Source organism: Crocodylus siamensis, chromosome 3 (genome assembly GCF_052110815.1).
Source record: "Crocodylus siamensis isolate JL-2025a chromosome 3, ASM5211081v1, whole genome shotgun sequence".
Taxonomy (NCBI): domain Eukaryota; kingdom Metazoa; phylum Chordata; order Crocodylia; family Crocodylidae; genus Crocodylus; species Crocodylus siamensis.
The window spans coordinates 91,761,580-91,783,346 of NC_143397.1; the positions used below are offsets into that span (position 1 = coordinate 91,761,580).

The 21,767-nt window shown below is 41.5% G+C and overlaps 1 protein-coding gene across 3 annotated transcripts in view; it reads left to right on the forward strand.

The window, feature by feature from the left end:
* Positions 1 to 21,767, forward strand: part of SLC24A2 (solute carrier family 24 member 2) — a 202,970-nt gene that overhangs the window by 104,689 nt on the left and 76,514 nt on the right. The window contains exons 3-5 of one of the 3 annotated variants that reach the window (XM_090038806.1): positions 2,555 to 2,593; positions 3,803 to 3,911; positions 18,996 to 19,046. In XM_090038806.1, coding sequence (XP_089894932.1) covers positions 2,555 to 2,593; positions 3,803 to 3,911; positions 18,996 to 19,046 — 199 coding nt within the window. The remainder of the gene's footprint in view (positions 1 to 2,554; positions 2,594 to 3,802; positions 3,912 to 18,995; positions 19,047 to 21,767) is intronic. The other 2 variants (XM_090038804.1, XM_090038805.1) reach the window with 2 other exon arrangements.

Consider the following 21,767-nt stretch of genomic DNA (forward strand, 5'->3'; position numbering starts at 1 on the left):
AAACCCTGGGACTAATAAAAATAGGTTTCTACAATTGGAAAAAAAAACAAAGAAAAACTATTTGGGACATAAATATTTCCCTGCAGTATGTGAAAGTCAAATATTGTACTATTGAGAATGTAAATGTGAAGTTGGCTATAAACAAAAGAAAAACTGGCTTAAATTTTCATTGTCACAGTTCAGGAAAAAACACGAAATATAAATAGTGATAATTATATGAGACTTTCAGTATTTTTATTTTTGGGTAAACTAAGGCATAATTACTGTTCTGATGCATAACTTCTATTTATATCAAAGGCTGCCTAATGCAAATTAAAATCTGTATGTTCACATTTTCATTTAACAATTTTTATTAATATATACAGTAGGCCTGATCCTTTATAGTTAATATCAGTCTCTATGATGATTGGAATAGGTGTTGAGAGGTCTCAGCATTGATCCAGAAATGCACTCAATATTTCAGATTTTAATGAGGGCACTCAGCATCTTGCAACGTTAGACCACATAGGTGATAAGGATATAGTGATATTTTTTCATCTCTGGTCAGGCTCTTCCTCAATATACAAGACAAGACCTGAACCCCATGTATTTTCAAGTACAAAATCATTTTTCTAATTCCTATTAAGGACCCTGTTTTTCAAACACTTACACACGGGTAACTTTATTCACATGAATAGGTTCATAGGAACCACTTAACTGGCAATGAGATCTTGGGCTTATCCTTCTGTTCAGATATGAATTATTTGATGAATGGGTTTGATGAATTTTACCCAATATGAACAAAGTTCACTTTTATGGGAAAGAAGTCGAGCAAAAATAACCCTTGGAAGAATACGTAAATAATGTGTATGTAGAAATGTGTGTTTTTGCACATACATGTGCATATCATGAATTAACAATATACATCAAAGTACTTTCTAAATATAAATTTGCACAGTGGATTCCTTTTTAGAGTAGAAATGTCTTTTCTGAAGTTCACAACACAACACAACCATGAAACATGTATATATATTTTTTTTCCCAAAAGGAATAACCTGATTTGAGAAGTTTACCAAAAGGTAGCCTTTCTCACTTTAATCTTTTCTACAAATTGATGTTCTTGGGAGCAGACATTGTTGACATGAGTCCTGTTCTTCCTTTGTTTTTTTGTGGAACAGAAATTTTCTTCTTCAGTATCAATGTTTGCTTGTGTTTGTCTTCCATTGAACCCCCACAAAGTTAAATTTGCTAACAGAAGGAAGCTTGCTCTGACAGTTAATCTCAGTAAGTATCAAAAGCTGAGCCCATTGATTGTGCTGGATATTTTCCCTTGTGTTTTGTAGAACACAGTAACATTTGTTGACTCGTATGAAAGTTTGGAATAGGTGAGAAATGGTATATATTCTGGCTTTTGAAGAAAGGAATATAACCAAACAATGATGACATTAAGACTGGTAGATTGCTTGATGTGTGCTGTTTATCAACCCTGATCTATGGGTGTCGTTATCTATAGATTATCTGGTGAATTCACTCCTTGTACAATGTACTTCAGCACATTTAAGAAAACAGCATGACTCTATCACATGTTACTGCAGTCCTTCCAAAAAGTTTTATAAATTCATAATTCTGTGGTGTCATAACCTGATTATGATACCTGTTATTTTTGTAAAACAACCCAGGCATACAAAACAAGTATAAAATTGCTATTAATTGGTCTTCAGAGAACCTTAAATTTTCCCCAGTTCTTCATCCTATGAATGTCATTGCTGTGTCATTATTGTCCTAGGAAGGTGACAGATTTCCCTGCAACACAAATCACCTTCTCTGTAGTCTAAAATGGCTTTAAAATCTACCCCAGAGGAGTTTGATTCTTGCACATGGCATGCTGCCAGCTCCCAACTGTTTGTTGTTGGCTACTTGCAGTAGATTGAAGTTTGCAGAAAAGTATCAAAAATTGTATTTTTAAAATGTTGGCCCATAGGCTGTTTTCAAAATGTCAGGATCATGATATTTGTTTGGGACACTGGAATTAGCAGTGTTCCAGCCCTAAAGCCCTTACTGACTTTATACTGACTATCATAGGTGCTGACTTTTATTTTTGCCAGGGTAGCGGGGTGGCCTATGATGGACACGTGAAATGTTTTATGAATTTCAGGTGACAGCCCTCTTCCTGAGGATGGCCAGGGCCTTCGGGGCCCCCACCTACTCAGCACCTCTGCTGATTATTCAGTCCTTATTTTAACAAAATCTTATTAAAACTAATGAGAGTTTTCCTCAACAAAGTGAGGACCTCAAGATTTAGTCCATCATATGCAAATAAACCAAATGACAGCCAAACAGAAGAAATTACTATCGTATGTGTGAAACTTGCAGATAATTCATGACCAACCACATTTCTAGAATTCTTGAATTCCTGTATTTCCAGAGCTACGCTGGGGCCCATAGAATCTACACCATTCAGCACACATTTATGCCATTTACCTGTTTTCTATTTGTATTGAAATCCATCTCTGAAAATGTGTGCATACTTTGTGACATGTTTTGTTTTTCTTTTGTTTTCTCCCCACAAATGCAGTCACCTAATGCTGGGAACAAGGATGACCAAACACTGATGGTAGGCAGCAAATAGTTCATCTGTGTCTGGCATTTATTTTTAGAAGGTGTGGGTGAGACGAATCATACTTTGCTTTGGCACACTTCAGAATTTTAATAAGCTAGTGGGCTCCCTCTCTCCCATATGCTGCTATACATTTAAAATAATTGCATTTCAATGTTAGAGTGACAGACTCATTCTAGAATTCAGTGTCTATCATTTTTATTTGCTTTTTAATTAGGCACCATGGGTTCATGTATGTGTCCTAGAAGAGTTGCATCAAAACCAAAATATTTCCTCCAGGCTTTTTCTTTCTTTCTTTTTTTTTGTTTTGTTGGCTTATTTGCCTTGCAAATTGTTGATCCTGTTGTCTTTTTGTTTTTTAAATCCAAAGGAGCCACTATTTTTTTTGATCAGTGCCATCCCTGAATTGTATTCTGTAAGAACTTTACAGATGCATTTTGCAGATGCTAATATATTATAGTATATATTTAAAGGCACAGGCAGAAGAACATTGCCTATATGCTTATAACCCCATTGAAATATTTAAAAAAAAAATCTTTGTACATAAGTTCTATGCTTGTGTGTATGTGTGCATGTATATTTTTAATCTCACTGACCACCTGTTGTTTTAACCTTGTGTTCCAGGTGTGCTGGAAAGCCATAGACAGAGAGGCATATGATGGTTTTTCCAACTAAGCTATGACTGTTAAGATATGGCCACTTAGGTCACTTTATGCTTGTTTTCTCTATCACTTCCATGATCTCTGGAAGTTGGTAATGGATATGGTTTTTTTAAATTAGGAGATGGCATACCTTAGGGACCCAACTAGACGGTTCTACAAAAAAGATAAGTCCGGATTCTTTCTGATGCAGAAAAGTTAAATAATGAAAATATATGGGATCAGGAAACTATTTTCACAGTTCTGCTTATGAGTCCTAGTGGCTGATGAATAGATAATAGTGATGCTTTGTGATGAAAAGGGCTATACTGACAATACTGTTTAATACAATGTGTTGGGTTATATTGGAAACATTTTCATTATAAGCTGACTACAGCTCACAAAGTATGTCTGTGCTGCAGACTTACCACATCAGGCAGTAGTGTCTTCAATCATGCTGCCTTGCTCTACAAACACTACCTCTCTACCAAGAAGCAAAGTAGCCAATGTAACTGGATCCGTTCTTACTAAAAGACTTAATTCCTTTCCTTTTTCTTTCTACATTCAGACCAAGCCACGGCTTCAGCGAGGTGGGAGCTCTGCATCTCTCCACAATAGTTTGATGAGGAACAGCATCTTTCAACTTATGATTCACACACTTGACCCCCTGGCTGAAGGTATCCCTATAATTTCATCCTCAGTTGCATTTTCTTTCTTTTTCCTCACAAAAAAAGGTTGTCTACTATTTAAATTACTTTCACAGGTCAGTTTCTTTTTGTTCTTTGCACTCCACTTACACTGTTATGTACAGTCTCACTAAGACTTGTGACTTTGAGTACTAAATAAAAGGACTATCTGGTTGATACTTCATAGATGTTAACTGTCTCTCTACTTCTGCCTTAAATAGAGTTCATTATGAGCAGAGATGTAAAAATCAAATTTTCTACTTCCTTTTTTCTTTGAGTGTTTTCCATTTTTATGTCCTAGGCTTGACCTCTGCTGTGTGTGTATCCCCAAGTAGCTACATAGGTTACAAATTCATTATATGAAGCATAGGCAGTGTTGGGATAATGAAGTCTTGACTCTGGATGGATATACAAAGAGCTCGGTATAATCTCTGCACTTCTGCAATTCTTTAGAACTGGATTGTCCAACTTCTAAGTAGCTGGAGGGCTGCACACCCCAACAGACTGCAACAAAAGAGGCCATGGCCCCCCAGGCTCCATGTTATGCTCATGCATAGGCAGGCATCCCCACCACCCCTCTGCACCATCCACATCAGTGGGGCCCCCACCCCCTGCCTCCCTCATGCAGCACAGTATCCTACCTCACCTGCAGCTCACTGCAGGCTTCCTCACAGCACCAGGCCACATGGATATTCTGGGGTGCTGGCTCACCCTGTACCATGAGCTGTGCCACGCTGTTCTGTCCCACACTCCGGGGCTGAATTAGGCATCAGAAGCCAGGGGAGGAAGGGGAAATCCCAAGACACTGGCAACTGCAGGTGGAACAAGGGGCAGCAGCCATAAGTGGAAACCCAGAGGCCTCATGTTAACTCCTCACAGGCTACATGCAGCCTGTGGACTGCCAGTTGAACAGAACCTACTCTAGAGGAAAGACATAACTTTATATTTGGTTTGATCTAACTTTGAGGTCACGCTTGAGTATGAGTTGGTATGCTCTCCAGCCCCCTGAAGCAGACCTAAAACATTCAGACCTAGGTATTTATTTGTGTAGCATATGCTCCAGTTATGTGGTTTGTCACTGGTGAGACAATCCATGTCTTCAGATATCATGCTTGCGAAATGAGAAGGGAAGGATTTTAGTGGTTTTTTTAGGTGTTCTCTCCCACCCCAAGGCTTCTTTGCATCCAGGCACAAATTTTACTTGCAAATTGGAAGTGTAAAATATTTTTGGCTTTTAACTGGAATGCTTTGAAAGTCTAGCCATATTTAGAGTTTCCCTTAATACTGACGCATTGGTTTAATTAAAAAAAAAACAACCCAAAAAACCAAACCAACTCAACCTCACATGCAAAAAAGGCTGTACGGATGCATATCCACATTTTTATGGGTGCGCGCATGTGCGCGCACACACACACAAGTGTATCTGTATATACACACACATATATGTATATATGTGTCTGCCTCTGTATGTGTATATGTGTGATATATGCGCACACACACATGTATACACAGAGGCAGGCACATATACATATACGTGTGTGTATGTGTGTGTGTGTGTATACAGATATGTACACACATCGCAATTGCCCAGATGGAGCCCTGTGCCCCACCACCCCCATCCGAGCCCAATCCCCGTTTCCCTCCTGCTGCTTATGGCAGCAGTGGGGGAAGGGGAGGAACAAGCCTGGGCCCAATGCAGGGGAGGACCAGGACTGAGAGTGGGGAGAAGCTGGGCTGCTGCAGCAGGGAGGGAACAGCAGGCCCTGGCCAACCTGGCAGTGGCGGGGGGACAGGAGGAGCAGGATCAGGGCTGACATGAGGGAGGGGAAGGTGGGGAGGAATGGGCCAAGGCCCAAGGGAGTGGGGACGAGGCCTGCTCCTCCCCTCCCCTGCTGCTGCAGTGTTGGGCCATGCCAGGTCCTCTGTCCCCCCACCACCGTGGCAGGTTGGCTTCTTCCCCCCCCAATTGGGCTTGCTGCCCCCCCCACACATCAGGCCTGCACCGAGGCCCACGCCTCTCCTCCCCCCACTGTCGCTGCAACGCACCTGCTTCTCCCCCAACCTGTACAGACCCGGTCCTCCCTCCCACCGCTGCTGTGTTGGTCTGCATTGGCCCTGCAAGTGGTGACGACAGAAGGTGGCCTGCCGCCGCTATCAGGGAGCAGGGCAGGGGGGAGCAAGGCCTCACCCCCCGCTCTGTCCCCTGTGTGTGCTCTGCCGTACCACCACCTCCTGTCTGAAGACTTATTCACACTCTGATTGGCTGTTTCAGTCAGCCAGTCAGAGCATGAATAAAGTGTTTATGGCCAGACAGATAGATTAAGGCTTTTGTAATATTAAAAGATATACACACGCATATACACACACATTCACACCCTTTCTGCCGGGTACTGCATGGAAGTAACAAGGGCTGGGTTCAGATTAAAGGGCTTAACAAAAATTTTTAAAAAATCAGGTGTTAAAATTTGAACCAAATTTAAATCAAATTTTAAAAATTGTTTAAAATTTTTTAAAAATTAAATCTGGCTCAAGCCCTGGCTCAAAAACCTGGGGAAGTAAATTTTTATTGGGTGTTCTAAAGTGAACACACTTCCCCACTTGGAAGCAATGTTCAACTGAAACAGGGTTTACTATGGGGGAAAAGGGAACCAACACACAACCCTAAAGAACCTTAACTGTTCTGTTGAGCATTAACTAAAACTCCAAACAGTTAACAGTCTTAGTCATGGGCAAAACAACCTAATGCCAAACTAGCCTGGCCTGTTGGCTAGGCTAGACTCACCCAAACCTGCCATCCAAGGCTCTACCACCTATGCCAGCCAAAGTAGCAAGTGCTGGGTAGGGAAGCCCAGACTGGAGCTACTAGCCATCACTGGAGATTGCTGTCACACTTCTTCTGCTAGGTGTTGGCCACTGTTCCTCTACTGATCTTTTTCATGTTCCTTATGTGATCTCAGTTATCTGCTCATGCTCAGGGATTTCAGACCTTTTAGCTATATAGCGAATATTGAAATTCTACATGACTCCACTGTAAGGAATTTTGCACACACAAGAACTTCCCCTTTGAGGAGTTGATGGGCCAGAAGGCCATCCAGGGAATGACTCCTCTTTGGAAACTCCCCTATCCCTCACAGATGCGGAGGGCTGTTTGACACACAATCTGATTTACCGGCCATTTATAAATGTGCACTTTAACCCTGAACAGTAAAACCCAGGCCTAAAAACAGTTTAAAAAAAAAAAAAGGCATGAGTAACCCCCAAACCTCTGAACGTGTGCACAAATGAAGGTATACAGGGAAAGAATACACAAAATTAACATTATAGAACATAACCGTAGCCAAGCACGTAGAACATAAGTAGGATTACATATCATTAGTATGACCTGAGTGCACCTGGTTTCATGGTTAAGTAGATACCAAAATAGTCTTCTCATGTTCACCTATGATGATATCCTGGCTCAGTGGAAGTCAGTGGCAAACTCATATAGCCTTCACCTGGGCCAGACTTTTAATTCAGATTTCCTTAATACAGTCACTGGAATTGGTCATACCAGTATCTGGACATTTCTACATATACTTGTACATAAAACATGTATCTTCATTGCTTTATAAATGCATCTTGCTGCATTAGCTTGTGCCTGAGAGAAGCACGTAAAAATATCTGTCCGATTTCATATTCCATTGCTTTGGCCTATGAAAGTCATGTCAACACTTCCTCAGAGGCGTGCCAGGGTTGGCAGGCAGCTTCACTTCTTCCACGCTCTAAGACACTGGTGCTCAACCTCTGGCCCATGAGACCATGTCACCCAGCCTGTGGTCTGTCATCTACAGGTCTGACAATTTGGCAGCTCCCTCTGCTACCTTATCTCTGGACCCATGAGGAGCTCCAGGGGAGTATGAAACCAGGAGCAACCACCTATGTGCCAAATGTTTTTGGCAAGACATGTGGGAGGTCATTCTCAGTGCTTGTCTCTCCACTCTGGAATTCGCTTCCCCTTGAGCCCTGTATAAGCCCAAGGCTGGGTGCCTCTCAGAAAGGCTATAAAACTTTTGCATTTGGACAGGTGTTAAGTGAGTACACTTAAACTGGATATTGTTTACAGAGTTTTTGTTTTATATTGTATTCTACTGTTCTACCTGCTTTTATAAATTATTTTGCTATCTTAATATAAGCTGCGATGACCCTTTATTGGGAAAGGTGGTGTATAAATAAAATAAATATGTGAATTTACTTTAGTTAGCCCAAAACTCTATGCAAAAATAATAAGCACATTTGTATACAACTCCCTGTTTCAGTATCTTCACTGCTTTTGAGTGTTCTTTAGGCACAGATCAGAGGCTTGTAAAGAGACCCTTTTCTATGCTGCATTTCCTCTGGGCAGGTATTCTCTGAACAGCCCTGTTAATGCTAGTCATAAAACAGAAAAAAAGGCAAGCTGATTAGTTCTTTAGATTTCAAAGTAAAAAAAAAAAACAACTTAAATTCTAATTTCCCTCATGGAAGGAGGGTACCTGCATGGCACAGCTTGGGGGTGAGAGGTGGGTTATGGGATGACAAGGCAATATCTGCACAGCTCAGTGAGATACTGGCAGCATGGTGCATAGTCCGTACAGCCGACAGCCTCAGAGGCTGTGATGTGTACAGTTGAAGGCCCCGAATGAACAGCTCTGTTATAATAGGCATTTTGATTTAAAAATATACATATTGAAGATTGTTTCTGTTTTGAAGCTATATTTCAAGTAGATGTATAAACAGTTTGATTTTGATAACTTATGAATAATAAACCTCAATCCATGAAAACCCCTTCCATCAATAAAAATGCATTCAACCCGATATAAACTTCAAACGCTAACTGTATTATTCTCAATCCAAAGAAATGTCCTATGGCTTCTCCCTGGCACCAGAACAATTAATGTCATAGTTCATACACAGAGCTGAGACAGATGAAGTAGACAATAAATAAGCTAGGCAAGTGTTAAGAGGTTTATGGACCATGTAAAAGGTAGGGAATCTGATACCTGCTTCAACAAAGAAAATTCTTTTAAAATAACTCTTCCTTTTTAGTTTCCCAGAAGATCTGGTATCCTTTAATTGGGAGGCTTTATGAACTTACCCATTACCTCATGTTTTCATGTACGAAAAAAGTAGTATTTTTTATTAAGCCCCTGTCTGAGCTTCAGTATTGTCATTTTGCACCTGTTCTCTATTGATCTTTTCAGTTAGATCTTTTGCATTTTTTTCAGCAGTAACAGTTCTTTGTTCCAAAGCCAGCCTCTTTGATGAGACCAAATTCAACCTTGATTAAAATTTAGATGAATAGCTGCAAGATCAGTTTTTAGTAAAACTTTTGAAGTAGACTCTATTAGTATTTGTTTATGAGAAGGTCTCTTGATCATCTAATTGAATTTCTTCAAAAACAATAATGGGTAGCAAAAACTGTAAAGGGACTGGGAAGAGAGAGAGAACCCATTCACCTTTAGTGTTTTGCTACAATACATCATTCCTTCCTCCCTAACTCTTGTGCCTTCTTTCAGACATACACATGAGAAGCCAAGGAGACTCCATAAAGCATATACCAACAAACCCAAATGAGAAGTTATAAAGCTAAGGATTTAAAGGCAGGAAAAACCTGAAGTAGGAAATCATTGTCATGGACTGTTCTCTGGGAAATCCACCCAAAACAAGTAGTTGATTACTATGAACGTAGAAATCTGTATTCACAATCCATCAACAATAGCTCAAGTAATAGAAACAAGGGGAAAACAATGGTTCTCTACTTCCTCAATCATTAGAAATACATAATTAACCAAAAAATAAAGCACTTGGATGCTTTAAAAATCATAAAAATAATATGATACTGATTCAAAAAAATAAGCCTCTTGTTTATTTTATATAAACTTTATATAAATCTCCTTGCATTTCATTTGCCAAACCTATCATCTGCAGGACAATATGATTTAAAAAAAATTATCAAATGGAATTGTTTGAAGCTGGTTTGAAATTTCCAGGTTTCTTCCAGATTGCCAAGTAGATATCTGTCTGTTCTCAGTGTTATTCTCAGTTACAGGGCCATAGTGTGATCCTAGCCATATTAATATACATTTGGAGTTTCCACATCAGGCTTGTGCCACATGTTTCACTCAAGTCTTGATTAACCAGTTAATTACCTCTTAAGTTGTAGAAGCCACACATCTAATCAATTAATGGCATAATAAAATAAGGAATAAGTCACAACATTATTCCACAAAAATGTGTAAAAATGTTGTGGCTCGTTCCTGTCATGCCATTAATTGAATATGTAGACAGCACAGGTGTGCCCCTGTGGCTGGGAACTCTGTCAGCTGATGGGAGATAGCAGCTGCAGGAGCTTCCTGCTTGCCCCTGTGCTGGCAGTAAGGCATGATGAGATCTGATGTGCAATCCAATAATCAGGCCTCCTACCATGTATGCATGATTTGGCAGGAAGAGCAATTGTGTGGATTGGGCATTAGGTCCCATCATGCCTTTACCTGCACATCCATCAGGGGCTGTATTCTCAGAAATCTAGTTCCTCATGTCTGTAAAGCTCCCACTTACTTGTTAAGCGTTATACAGAGTACCACAAGCAGGTTCTACTCCCCTTGACTCGCCTGCCACAACTTGATGGATATCAATTCAAAAGAGGGGTTTATTGGTATAAATAGAGCGGTCCCTCTCGGGGTATGCACAGTTGTGGGAGCAGTTGACCTTGGGGCTCCACCTCCCAGCCACACACTAGCCATTGTTGAGATATTTTGATCTGATACAGCACTCTAGCCTGGTCTGGTCCTAGTCTTCAACAACCCTGGTGGAGTTTTTCAGGTCTTTTTTGGGTAGAGCTCTTAGTCTTTATATGCAAGTTCTGTCTTGGCCTTTGACCTAGGTCTGTCTTGGCCTTTGCACCCTTTCAATACATTTCACCAAGAAAAAAAGAGAGAGAGAATACAAGGGAACAAATGCAAGAAAGCCTCCACTCTGGAGGGATTGCTTCATCTGAACCCAATGTTCCTACTGGACTCAAAGGCACGGCTCCTTAGCCTTTGCCTAAGGGAGCCTTCATGGCTCCAGCACTGCCCTGCCTCAGTGCTTCAAGGATGTCCCTGGCCCAGAGACAACCCCTTCTCCCACCGTGCTGGCACTTGGAGTGCCTTTTAAATCTCCCATGGCAGCACCAGCGGCTGATGTCATCAGCGGGGCACTGCCAAGATTGATCGACAGGGACCTTTTAAAATGTGGCGGTGGTGCCAGCACCGCACACTGTTGTGAGGTCCATCTTAAAGGTAAGTTTTCCTCACTTTCTGAGGTTTTTTGATCAGCCCTTTTGGGGTCTGCTTGGGGTCATGGGGGTCTCTGCATGGCATGTAGGTCCCCTTTTGTTGCATATGACTATTGGACTATGGATACTGGGATAGCATCCTAAGCTGGAGTGTGATTTTTTTTTTTTTTTTTTTTTTTTACAGTGCATCAGCTGCTCTATCATTGTGCACTTACTTTGGTCCCACAGTGAATGCAGAGTAGCTAGCCCCTCAGTAACAGTAAAACAACACTGTCTCACAATCTATCTTCATAGGGTAAAAGCGTGCTGTCAACTTTACACACAGATTTTGCAATAAAGTCATACTGCTTGAACTATTTCAAGCAGTATCAGGTTTATGTGTAGACAGGGCCTAACATAACAGAATCTATTAGGCCTTACCTAAGGAGTCAGGGAATTGGAATTCTCCTCTCCACATCTGGGAGGACCAGCAGAGGCCTGTAAATACTGCTGCAGTTCAGCAATGTGTTTTCAACCTTTGCCACCTCCAGACCATACTTCCATACATATATGGAAGTTTACTTGGCAAATCCATGATGTTGCGGTTCTTTCAAGGTTGTCGTGTATAGGAGATGCTGACCTTTGCATACTTATTCCTTTTGAACTGTGCATTTATAATGCAAAGAATATAGATTTCTGTTTCTGAGGGGTTTACAGCAAATAAGAAAAATAAATAAACCAATAATGTATTATATGTATATCCAACCCTATCCAAAAGGCTCAGTATGGCTTACAATAAACAACCTAGATAGGCTTTGCCAGGCAACATCCCAGAACCTGAGAACTCTATTTCCCTGCCTCCCCCAATCACTGCCTCCCTCCCTGATTCCCCCTCCCCTCAAAGCAAACCCTCATGCCAATTCCAATCAAGCCTCCCAACTACCATGCACATCCAGTTGCAAGAAACCTCTTCCCACTCCCTACTACGCCCTCCCCTAACAGCTGGTCAAAGTCCGCAACCTCTTTTCTACAGAGGGGCTCAGACTGTTACTGCCCTCCCACCCAAAACGCACTGATGACCCGTCCCAACAATTCCAACACAAATTCCAAAGAACCATAACAAGATGTAAAATAGAGACTCTGGCATTGCTCTTCAGCAGTATTTAAGCAGGGGTCAAAGGATGCCGTTTGGTGATACCCTATGGTAGTGTCCACCCAGGGAGGCCTGAAAGTTTTTTGTAAAGTCTGAAGGCTGGACAGGGTCCTTTTCCCTTTTTTTTCCAGAAATGTCTCAATTCTCTAGACTTGTTTATATTATTTAAATATAGTATTGTAATATGTATTAAACAATTATATGATTATTTCTGTCTTTTTAAATATTATGCTGCCGTGAAATATACTATAAAATAGTGGGTTAAAAACCTTCAAGTTGTCTGATTGCCTGATTATCAAGGACCCTTTGGTCTCAACCTGTGTAAAAACATGCAAAAGGAAACAAATTAATTGAGAGAGTCTGTGAAAGTTTAGGAACAGCTGTTAAACCTCATTTCTATGCCCGCCTCACTTCATGAGAATGGTAAAAGACTGTATACTTTCCAATTGGGATTGCGTGATTTGTTGAACTAGATAAATCTGTTTTGATCAGGATGAACTAATTGTGTGAGGACTTTTTCTAGTTTTAAATGAGGACTCCAGTTCTCATAAAGGGGAGAACACATTGCTCAAATGATCTGTTCCTAACTTGTTTCTCCACTCCTTGTCACTGTCTATATTTATGTGACCTATTGGCCACTCAACAATTTTGCAGAGAAGACAAAAGGAAGGAAAACACTTGTAGAGAGGTTCTCCCTCATGGCCAAACAATAACTTTTCCAAAGTTCTGCTCCATGCTGTGCAACAGAAAGGAGTACAAACTCCCAAGGAATAAGAGCAAATAATTACCACCCACAAGAAGCTACCTGCAAGATAGGACTTGTTCCATACAAGTTTCATATGTAATAAGAAATATTCACTTGTTAAAATATACAGATTTTGGAAAGTGGAACCAGTTTGAAAATTGTAATTTATCAAACTTCAAACATTTTTAACATTTGTAGAATTCCAAATAAATTTTAAAATATTTATAGCACCTCCAGCGTCAGACATGCCTTGAAAAATCTAAGCTGTGATCAAATAAACATTCCACAGTGCTTTGATCATGAAGTTATGCAGTCTCAAAATAGACTGAGATGAGATTTTATGAAAAAAGGATTCCCTGCAACATTTCTAGAAATTGCTCATTCCATCTAGGCCAGAATTTTGCAGCTGCAATGTTTTCCTGTAAAAGTGAACCTTCTCCAAAACAAAAATTAAATTTAAAACATTCAAAATGCCAAGATTCTATAAGTTAAAAATACATTGCAAAGAAGTTTGAAAAAAATATTTCTGATTTCAACACCATAATAAAACTAACCTCCACATTTCAAAATCTTTCATCAAATTGACTTTCCACTACCATCCAAAGCAAATTACAAATAATAGTAACAGTGGTTTTTTTCACTGTATTTTAGCATTTAGCAATTCTGTCTGAATTCAAGCAGTTTTGAGGGATGCATTTTTTTGACTAGGCTACAAAATAAATTGAACTGAATCCAGTTTGAGTATGTGTTGGTTCCTAGTGTAGTCTAGCCAGATGACCCTCATAATAATAAGGGGAATATTAAAAATGAACCACACATAACAGATTCACTCAAGCAGTTTTGCAACAGAAGCTAATATAATCCACTAGTGACAATCAAACCGCCTAGCCTTTCCACAATAGGAGGAAAATATGTCCTGGGTAAATCTACTTTTTGGAAGACTTAGATCAGGTTAATATTAATATGTAACAAGATTTGTAGATAAAGGCTTTGATGTCTAATTTAGGCAGCCAAGTGTGAAAACATTGACCTTAATCTTCAGTGAGCCTTGTCTAAAGAGGCAATCTTGAAAATCAGTGATATACTATTTGGACCATAATTTCTCTACATCTTAGATTTTAATCTTCAAATATTTAAATAGGTCTTTGTTATTTAGAGGCCAGAACCTTTGCCTGTCCTGATTTTCAGTGGTGCTGTCTCATTGAAGTCAATGGGTTAATTCATGTGAGCAGGTTCATTTGCCTGTATCTGGTGCAGAGCATTTAATTCATTAGTTGCAGGAATTCTGTGCCAGTTGTATAAAGCTTTTGGGGAATGTATTTGCAGCAGCAAGATTAGAATTTTACAGGCAACAGTTTTTCTAATGATTCAGGAGCTTAAGTGCTTTATTTCTATTAGTCTGAAATTGCTAGCCTTGATAGTGCACCTAAAAAAATAAGTTAAACTTTAGGAGAATTCCCAATGTAAACAATGTGCATTCTTCTTGTGCTTGTTGTCACAGAACACTTTGGTGCTTTGCTCCTATAAAGAGGGGTGGTGTATAGCAGGGCACTGAGATGCCTGCTACTTGTGAAGCAGTAAGTAGGGAGCCCAGCTGTGGGTTGCCAGGGTAACTGGTAGGAGTCAGTGGACCAGAAGGGGCAGGGCCTGGCTCCTATATAACTCCCAGGCTGAGGCCAGGCAAGCAGTTCTCTGCCAGCAGTCATGGGGGTAAGAGCTCTGCCTGAGTGAGGAAAAGGAAGAGGCCTAAATGACTGAACAATGCAATTCTGGTGAGAGATGGAGAAGCCCTGGAGTGGTTCGAGCGTTGTTATAGCCAAGGGGCTTGAGTGTTCTGTTTACTGTTGGTGGTTTGGGTGAGGCTATTAGGGGTTGGAGGAGGCCTCGTAGGGGACCCACAGTGGCATGGGGGCCCCGGCGCCAGAGAGGGCACAGCATTTTGGGGGGCATTGACCCCATCCCCAGAGAAGGGGGTATGGAGAGGTGGAGGCTAGGTAAGGCCGAGGCCACCTCTGCCCTGTGGGGGGGTTCGAGACCCCAGTGAGGAGAGTTGGGGCCAGGCATGGCTATGGCCACCTGAGTCCCCAAGGCTGCGGAAAGCCCGAGCCCTGGCCAAAGGGGGCAGCAAGAGAAGCCCCGGCCAAAGGGGGCAGTGACTGATGAGCACCTGTGGGGGTGCAGTGAGAGAGAAGGCTGTGGAGGGCCCGAGCGCCTATGGGGGCACAGAGAGAGAGGCAAGGGCTGCAGCTTAGACTAAACAACGTCCAGTACATCTGTGAGGCTTGGGGTGTGGTAAAGGGGCAGTTGGAGCCACACATAGCCCATAAGGCTGGGGTGTTCAGAACTCCATTATAGAAACAAGACTCGAGGTAGCAGGAGAACCGTGACCAAGAAGACAAGTGGCAGCCTCCCCTTAATATACGTAAGATCAAGATGTAGCAGGCAAGATTCGAGGATGCTTTGAAGCGAACTTGGCACGGTAAGGGGGTGCTAGGGGAGATCACGGCCACCCCTAGGACCGCGCTCCATGACACTTGTTTTGTCTTCTTTCTGTTTAAGTCTGAATCTTTTCTTTTTTTTCTTCCTGTTTGTTGCTATTTCAACTGAAATGACAGACTTGGACAATAATGGAATTAACCCTGATCTCCACCATATTTTCCTGCCATGTTCATCTATCATCACTTTGTTTTCTGTCTCCTGGATATCTAGCACTGTCATCCTTATCTTCCCAGTAGCCAATTGCTCAAGAATTACAGGCAGAGGGAGGGAAGGGTGGCTGGGAACAGAGGCCTGCATCTGGCCCCCCACCCCCACCTTTGGTGGCCAGAACCATCCCCCATGCCGTTTCAGAGCCGGGCCGGGCCACCCCCCTCTCTGTCCCCTGGCGCCGCCCCCCCATTCATTCTGTCACTGGTACCTGCAGGGGTGGGAGTGTGTGGCCTGCAGGGGGGACAGGGCTGGTGCCCCCCCTCCATCTGCTCCATCTCCGCTGCCTGCCGGGGGGGGGGGGGCTGGGCAGGGACAGAGGCCTGGGGCCAGGCTTACTCACCCTCACCCTTGCCCCCACTGCTCTGGGGGCCAGCAGGGACAGAGCCCAGTGTCTGGCTGTGCACCCCCTCTCCCCTTGTCCAGCCCTGCCCCTTTGGTTTCCTCTGTCTTTACTATCTCTCTTTACGCTTCACCAGCTTCTCTCCCTAGCCTGTAGATTGTCTGATCAGAAGCAAATTGAAACAAAGTTAAAAATAATATTGTTAAAAGAGGAAGAGCTATTAATAGTTAACTTGGATCCTGTAGCTAAGCTAATCAGGGTTCTAATAAAATATGTGCTCAGCCCTGAGCTCCTTGACTGAAAAAAATCCACACTGAAGTTTCTGGGAGTTCTGCATGGGTAAGGATTCAGGTCCTAAACTACCACCTTTTATTTTTAGGGTAAAATCAAGATACAAGGACAAGAGCATTTATTTAGTATAATACAATAACTAAAACTATACTGCAGTCATAAACAATTGTTTGCAAAACTATATAAAATCCTTTCTTTAAGAGATTGCAGTCTTTGCTCTAATTGAGATTTCATATACCTTTATGCCTGTAAACATACACGTGTGCTTATGTGTATGGGCAAAAACAAAGAGAAATTACATTGTTCAAACATTTATAAATACATATCTATATTTGTGATCAATTATTGTTAATATATAGATTATTCATCCAACAGTTTTCTGTAGTCATTTGTATAACACCTTTAAAATCATAATGACAATGAAAATGTGTCATATAAATAGTATCCACATTATACATATGACATAAAAATATTCATCCGACAGATTCAGGTGTATGCAGTGGAGTCTAAACAAAATTTTTTATAAAAAACAGATTTGTACAGTGTCCCAATGTTTTGGCATTGAAAACTAAAAGCAAGATTTCTATTGTAATTTGCTCAGGTGAAAACAACTGTTTGAAGAGAACATGAGGTACATCCTCTCCAAACAATAGACTAAAAACAAAATAATAGACTATTATTTTTATAATTAATTTCTTAAGCTCTGTCCTGAATATGAAGAAAGGATAATGTATAGTAAAACTGTATTATCAGATGGCTAAATAGTCAAAATGTTATGCCACTGATAAATCTTTGGTTCTCAAAAGCATAGTTATTAAAGTGTTAGATAGAGAATCAGAAATTAGTTAGAACATAAATTTTTTTCTGGGATACTTTGCATGATTCTGAAACCCTCACTATATTAATTTCTGAAAGACATTTTAGAAAACTGGAAATTATTCGTAGTATATCATATAAAATTAGCAGGAGAATCCAATTTCATAATAAAAATGAACTTTGAAAAATAATTTTGAAGAAAGAAGAGATGCTGTCATCTAGGGAAATTACTACCGGCCTCGGAACGGGATGGTTCTGACTTCACTCCTTTCCTTGCTACTGAAGGATCATGATAATCATATTTTAGCACATAGCACATATTCCCTGATAAGATATGCACCCTTTTTTCTTCATTCTGCCTTCCCAAAACAAGATTTTTCCAGAGTTTATAGAGCAGAGACAATCTAATGTTCTATGTATTTCCTGCACAGGTAAAACCTACAGTTTTTCACAGCTAAATTTTCAGTTCTTGGCCACTAAGAGAAGGCTGAAGCCATTGCTTCTGCTGAAGGCATGGGTAGATCTAGGATTTTGAAAATAACTAAAAACAGTCTGCAGGGCTGTGCAACAGGAGAAGAAAGAGCAGAAATAGTTAACAGACAGCCAAATTGCCAAATAAATGATAGATTGATTAATGGAACATCAAATTATGAAAAAGAGTGGGTCATTAACTCCTGTAGAGTAGAGAGAGATTAGCAGGAATCCACGTACATTATAATGACCTAAGAAGTCAAATGCCACAGCTGGGCATTTGGTTTTAAACTCTGGGGAGAGCAGGAATCAAAGTAGGATACAACCACACCACTGCATCCCCTCAGATCTGCCTGGATGGACTCCACCGCACCCTCTATATGGCTGCTGGAAGGAACAGAAAGAAAAGAAGCAGCAGCCGTTTTACAGCATCTCCATGCTTCTGTTCTGGGCAGAAAATAAAATACTGTGAATCCATACAGTATTCTAAAAACATAATTTAATTATGCCTCTCAGCATCCCATATTGTAAGTAAATATTTCTCTCAATTTTTCAAATAATAAATCTGAGGCCAAGCTTGTATATCCAACTCAGCATCAGATTGCAAGAACATTTACTTCTAGGAGCAGTCCAACATCTAAACCATTTTAACAGACTTGCCAAAAGCACCTTATCATTTGGGGTGCTTTAATTTTTGAATGACAAGCTTCAGGCACTTAAAAAGAGTTTGACTCTTAAAAGGCAGCTTCTTACCACTTTGCTGATCAGCCTCTTTCAGATGTTTTAAATTTGTGCCCCATAAATTGAAACACCCAAAATCAGTTCTTTTCTGTCTTCATGTCCTTGTATGACAAGGTATTTAGCAGAATTTGCAGATTTGTTGAAATATGACAGAGCCAAGCCATAAGCGCTTCTGCTACGGCCTCAAACTTCTTGATCTCTAGGTTGTCAACCATGCACCTTAATGCCTGCACCACCCCAACCCCTTTTGCACCAGAAGTCACTAGTCACAAGTTAAAGTTTTATCCTAGATTGCAGTATTCCCTCTTCTCCCTCTCCCCAGCCCCCCCATATTGCATGTAGACTTAACTGAAGCAACTGATTTAGGAAATTTCAGGAAAAAACCACTGTCCACCATTTCGACAATCTATGTTTGCCTGTACTTCTGCAGGAATTTTACATAATCACTGTGAAGTTTATTAGTACACGTGAAAACATGTAGATGTTTTTTAATGTCTACTGCTTCCTTATCTTTGTCTTTTACTGTGATGTTATAGAGCTTGGATCATATGGAAAACTAAAATATTATGACACAATGACTGAAGAAGGTAAGAAATATTTTAGAATTGTTTGTATTCACTTTTTAAGTCGGTTGTTTTTTTTGGTCTGCTTTTGTGTGCTTGCTTTTTCCTCATTCTTCTTTTTGGATATTATGTATTTCTTTGCATGATTTCACTGACAGTGTGATCAGTTGTCATGATTTTATTACATTTTTGTCATTTGCATTTGCAAGTTTGTTTTTTCCAGTAAATCTATACAACAGACAATATTTTTGCGAGAGTAAGACAACTTTATGTACTAGTAACTACATACAAATATATAATATATACCATACATATTTCTGTACCATGGTTTTGACATAACACATTTAATTAAATATCATTTGTGGACAGTCTAAGCACAAAACCTGAGAACTATTGGTTGACCTTGGTCTTCTGAATTATTCAACAGCAAGATGCTAACCTGATTCTTTAAACAGGCCTCTGATTTTTTTCATATTTGGGGCCTGATTCAATGTGCAAGGAAATCATTGATAGTCTTTTTCTTGACTTCAGATATCTTTAAATCAGGCTGATGGTATTTATAGTCTTGATTCAGGAAAGTATTTAAACATTGGCTTAACTTTCTCTACATGCTTAAGTCCTTTTGCAGTTAATTTTGATGTTTTCCTGAATTGGAGCCTAACTGTACGTGGAATAAGAGTCTGCTGCCCAAGTACCTGATTATTAGGGCTGTACAAAGCTTTGGTAGCCAATTCAATTTGGAAGAGATTCAGCGGCCAAATTGCCAAATCCAAATTGAATTGAGAGACCCATTAAAAGCTCTGAATTGAATCAAACCCTCTGAATTGTTTTGGAAAAGATTCAGAGGTTTGGAAGGCAGACACTCAGGAAACAGAAACTCAGAAGAGGGGGTACAGAGGGGAGACTGCTTTGATATTGACATCTGTAGCTGGCCAGTGACTGATCTCTCTTTCTCTGAGTTCCCTTCCAATCACAGTGCTCTGGGGCAGGGACATAGAAACAACATATATAAGGCTGTGTGTGAACTCATCTGTATGCCTTTTGTGAGCTGTCTGTCTGCAGCAGCAGCATCTGAAGGGTTCTGGCTTGGTAGTAGGTAGTCTCTTGCCACCAAGTTCTGTACAATCCTTTCCTATTTACCCTTGCCTACAATCCATATTTTTATCCATTCATTTCAGCTTATTGTTCCCCCCATATTCTCTTATTTATTCTTGTTAGCCTGTCTTTTTTTCCCCCCACAGAAAGAAATATGTATTTTCCCTGGCAGTGTGTCATCACTGTATAGGAAAGCACAACATATATTACACATGGACACGCACACATTTTGCAGCACACCATACATCATGAAGCATGCTGGAAAGCCAGGTGCCAGGTCTTCTGGCAGGGGAGGGAGAGGGGGCTGAGGGAGCGCTACAAGTCTCCCCTCCCCCCCAAGATAGATGCGCCCTCTTTCCTGGCAGCGAGGAGTCTTTTGCTGCTAGTGGGGACAAGGAGATGGAAGCTGCGTTTGTACCTGCAGCACCACCAGTAACACCAGTAACCACAACCAGCAGCAGCATGACATTCTCTGCTCCAATTTCAGTTGCCAGTGTGAGTGTTCCAGTGCCAGAGGAGGAGCTGGATCTGGAAGCAGGGGAGCTGAGTGCCATAGCCAAGGAAATTCTGGGGAAGGAGTTTGTGTTCCACATCCCTCAGAGTTCCCCTAGAGGCAGGTCTTCTTCTCCAAAAGGCACCTCAGAGGAAGTTGTGGGGGCAGGTGGCTCAGCTCCTACTGTTGTGCCTCTCCCTGGTGAGGGGATAAGGCAGGATCCTCACCTGCAACCCAGAAGCCGGTGGATAGTGTAGTGTGGGATCATTTTGAGGTGGCAGATGATCCCAGGTATGCTACTTGCCAGCAATGCCAAAAGCAGATCAGCCAGGGCAAAGATGAAAAAATATTTCACCACCTCAGCGATGCTGCTGCATCTCAGGAGGCAGCACCCCCTTACCCTTGTTCCTCCTCAGCTTGGCACCAGTGGGAGCATGCCCAAAAAGAAGTCCCCCTCTTGCTCCTAAGCCTCCTTCCCCAAGAAGCAGAGGCAGGCCACCTTGGACCAGTGGGGGAAAGGTGGGGACAAAAGGGGGTGCATTCCCAAGGTGAGGTAAGGTCACCCAGAGCATTGGGGAGATGCTTGCTCTAGATGGCCAGCTCTTCTTCTTTGAGCATCCAAGGCTCAGGAGGCTCATGGTGTTCCATCATCTCAAGTGCTCACATGCACCGCCTTTAGCAGGACAGGTGCCCTCCCTGTATGAGATATGCAAGGAGTACTTGAGGGAGGAGCTGCAGAAGGCAGTGCCGCAGGTAGCCTTGCACTTCACCTCAGACATCTGGAGCAGCCAGGGTGGAGATCATGCCTACCTCTCCCTCACAGGGCACTGGTGCAATCAGTCAGGGCATCAGTGGGTTCTCCTTCAGGCAGAGGTGATGGATAAATCCCACACAGCAAGGCAGATCATGGTGGCCATGAACCACATGGTGCAGAGGTGGCTCTTTGGGGAGACCAAGCTCACCTGTGGGTTCATGGTCACCGACAACAGGACAACTATAGTGAAGGTGGTGCACAATGCCAACTTTGTTGGCATCTGCTGTGTGGCACACAAGTTCCACCTCATAGGGACATCTTGGAGGGGGACAGGGCTCATGGTGATGGTGCTGTTACTACTACTACCAGCCAGCAAATTTCAAAATGCAGGAAGGTGGTGGGC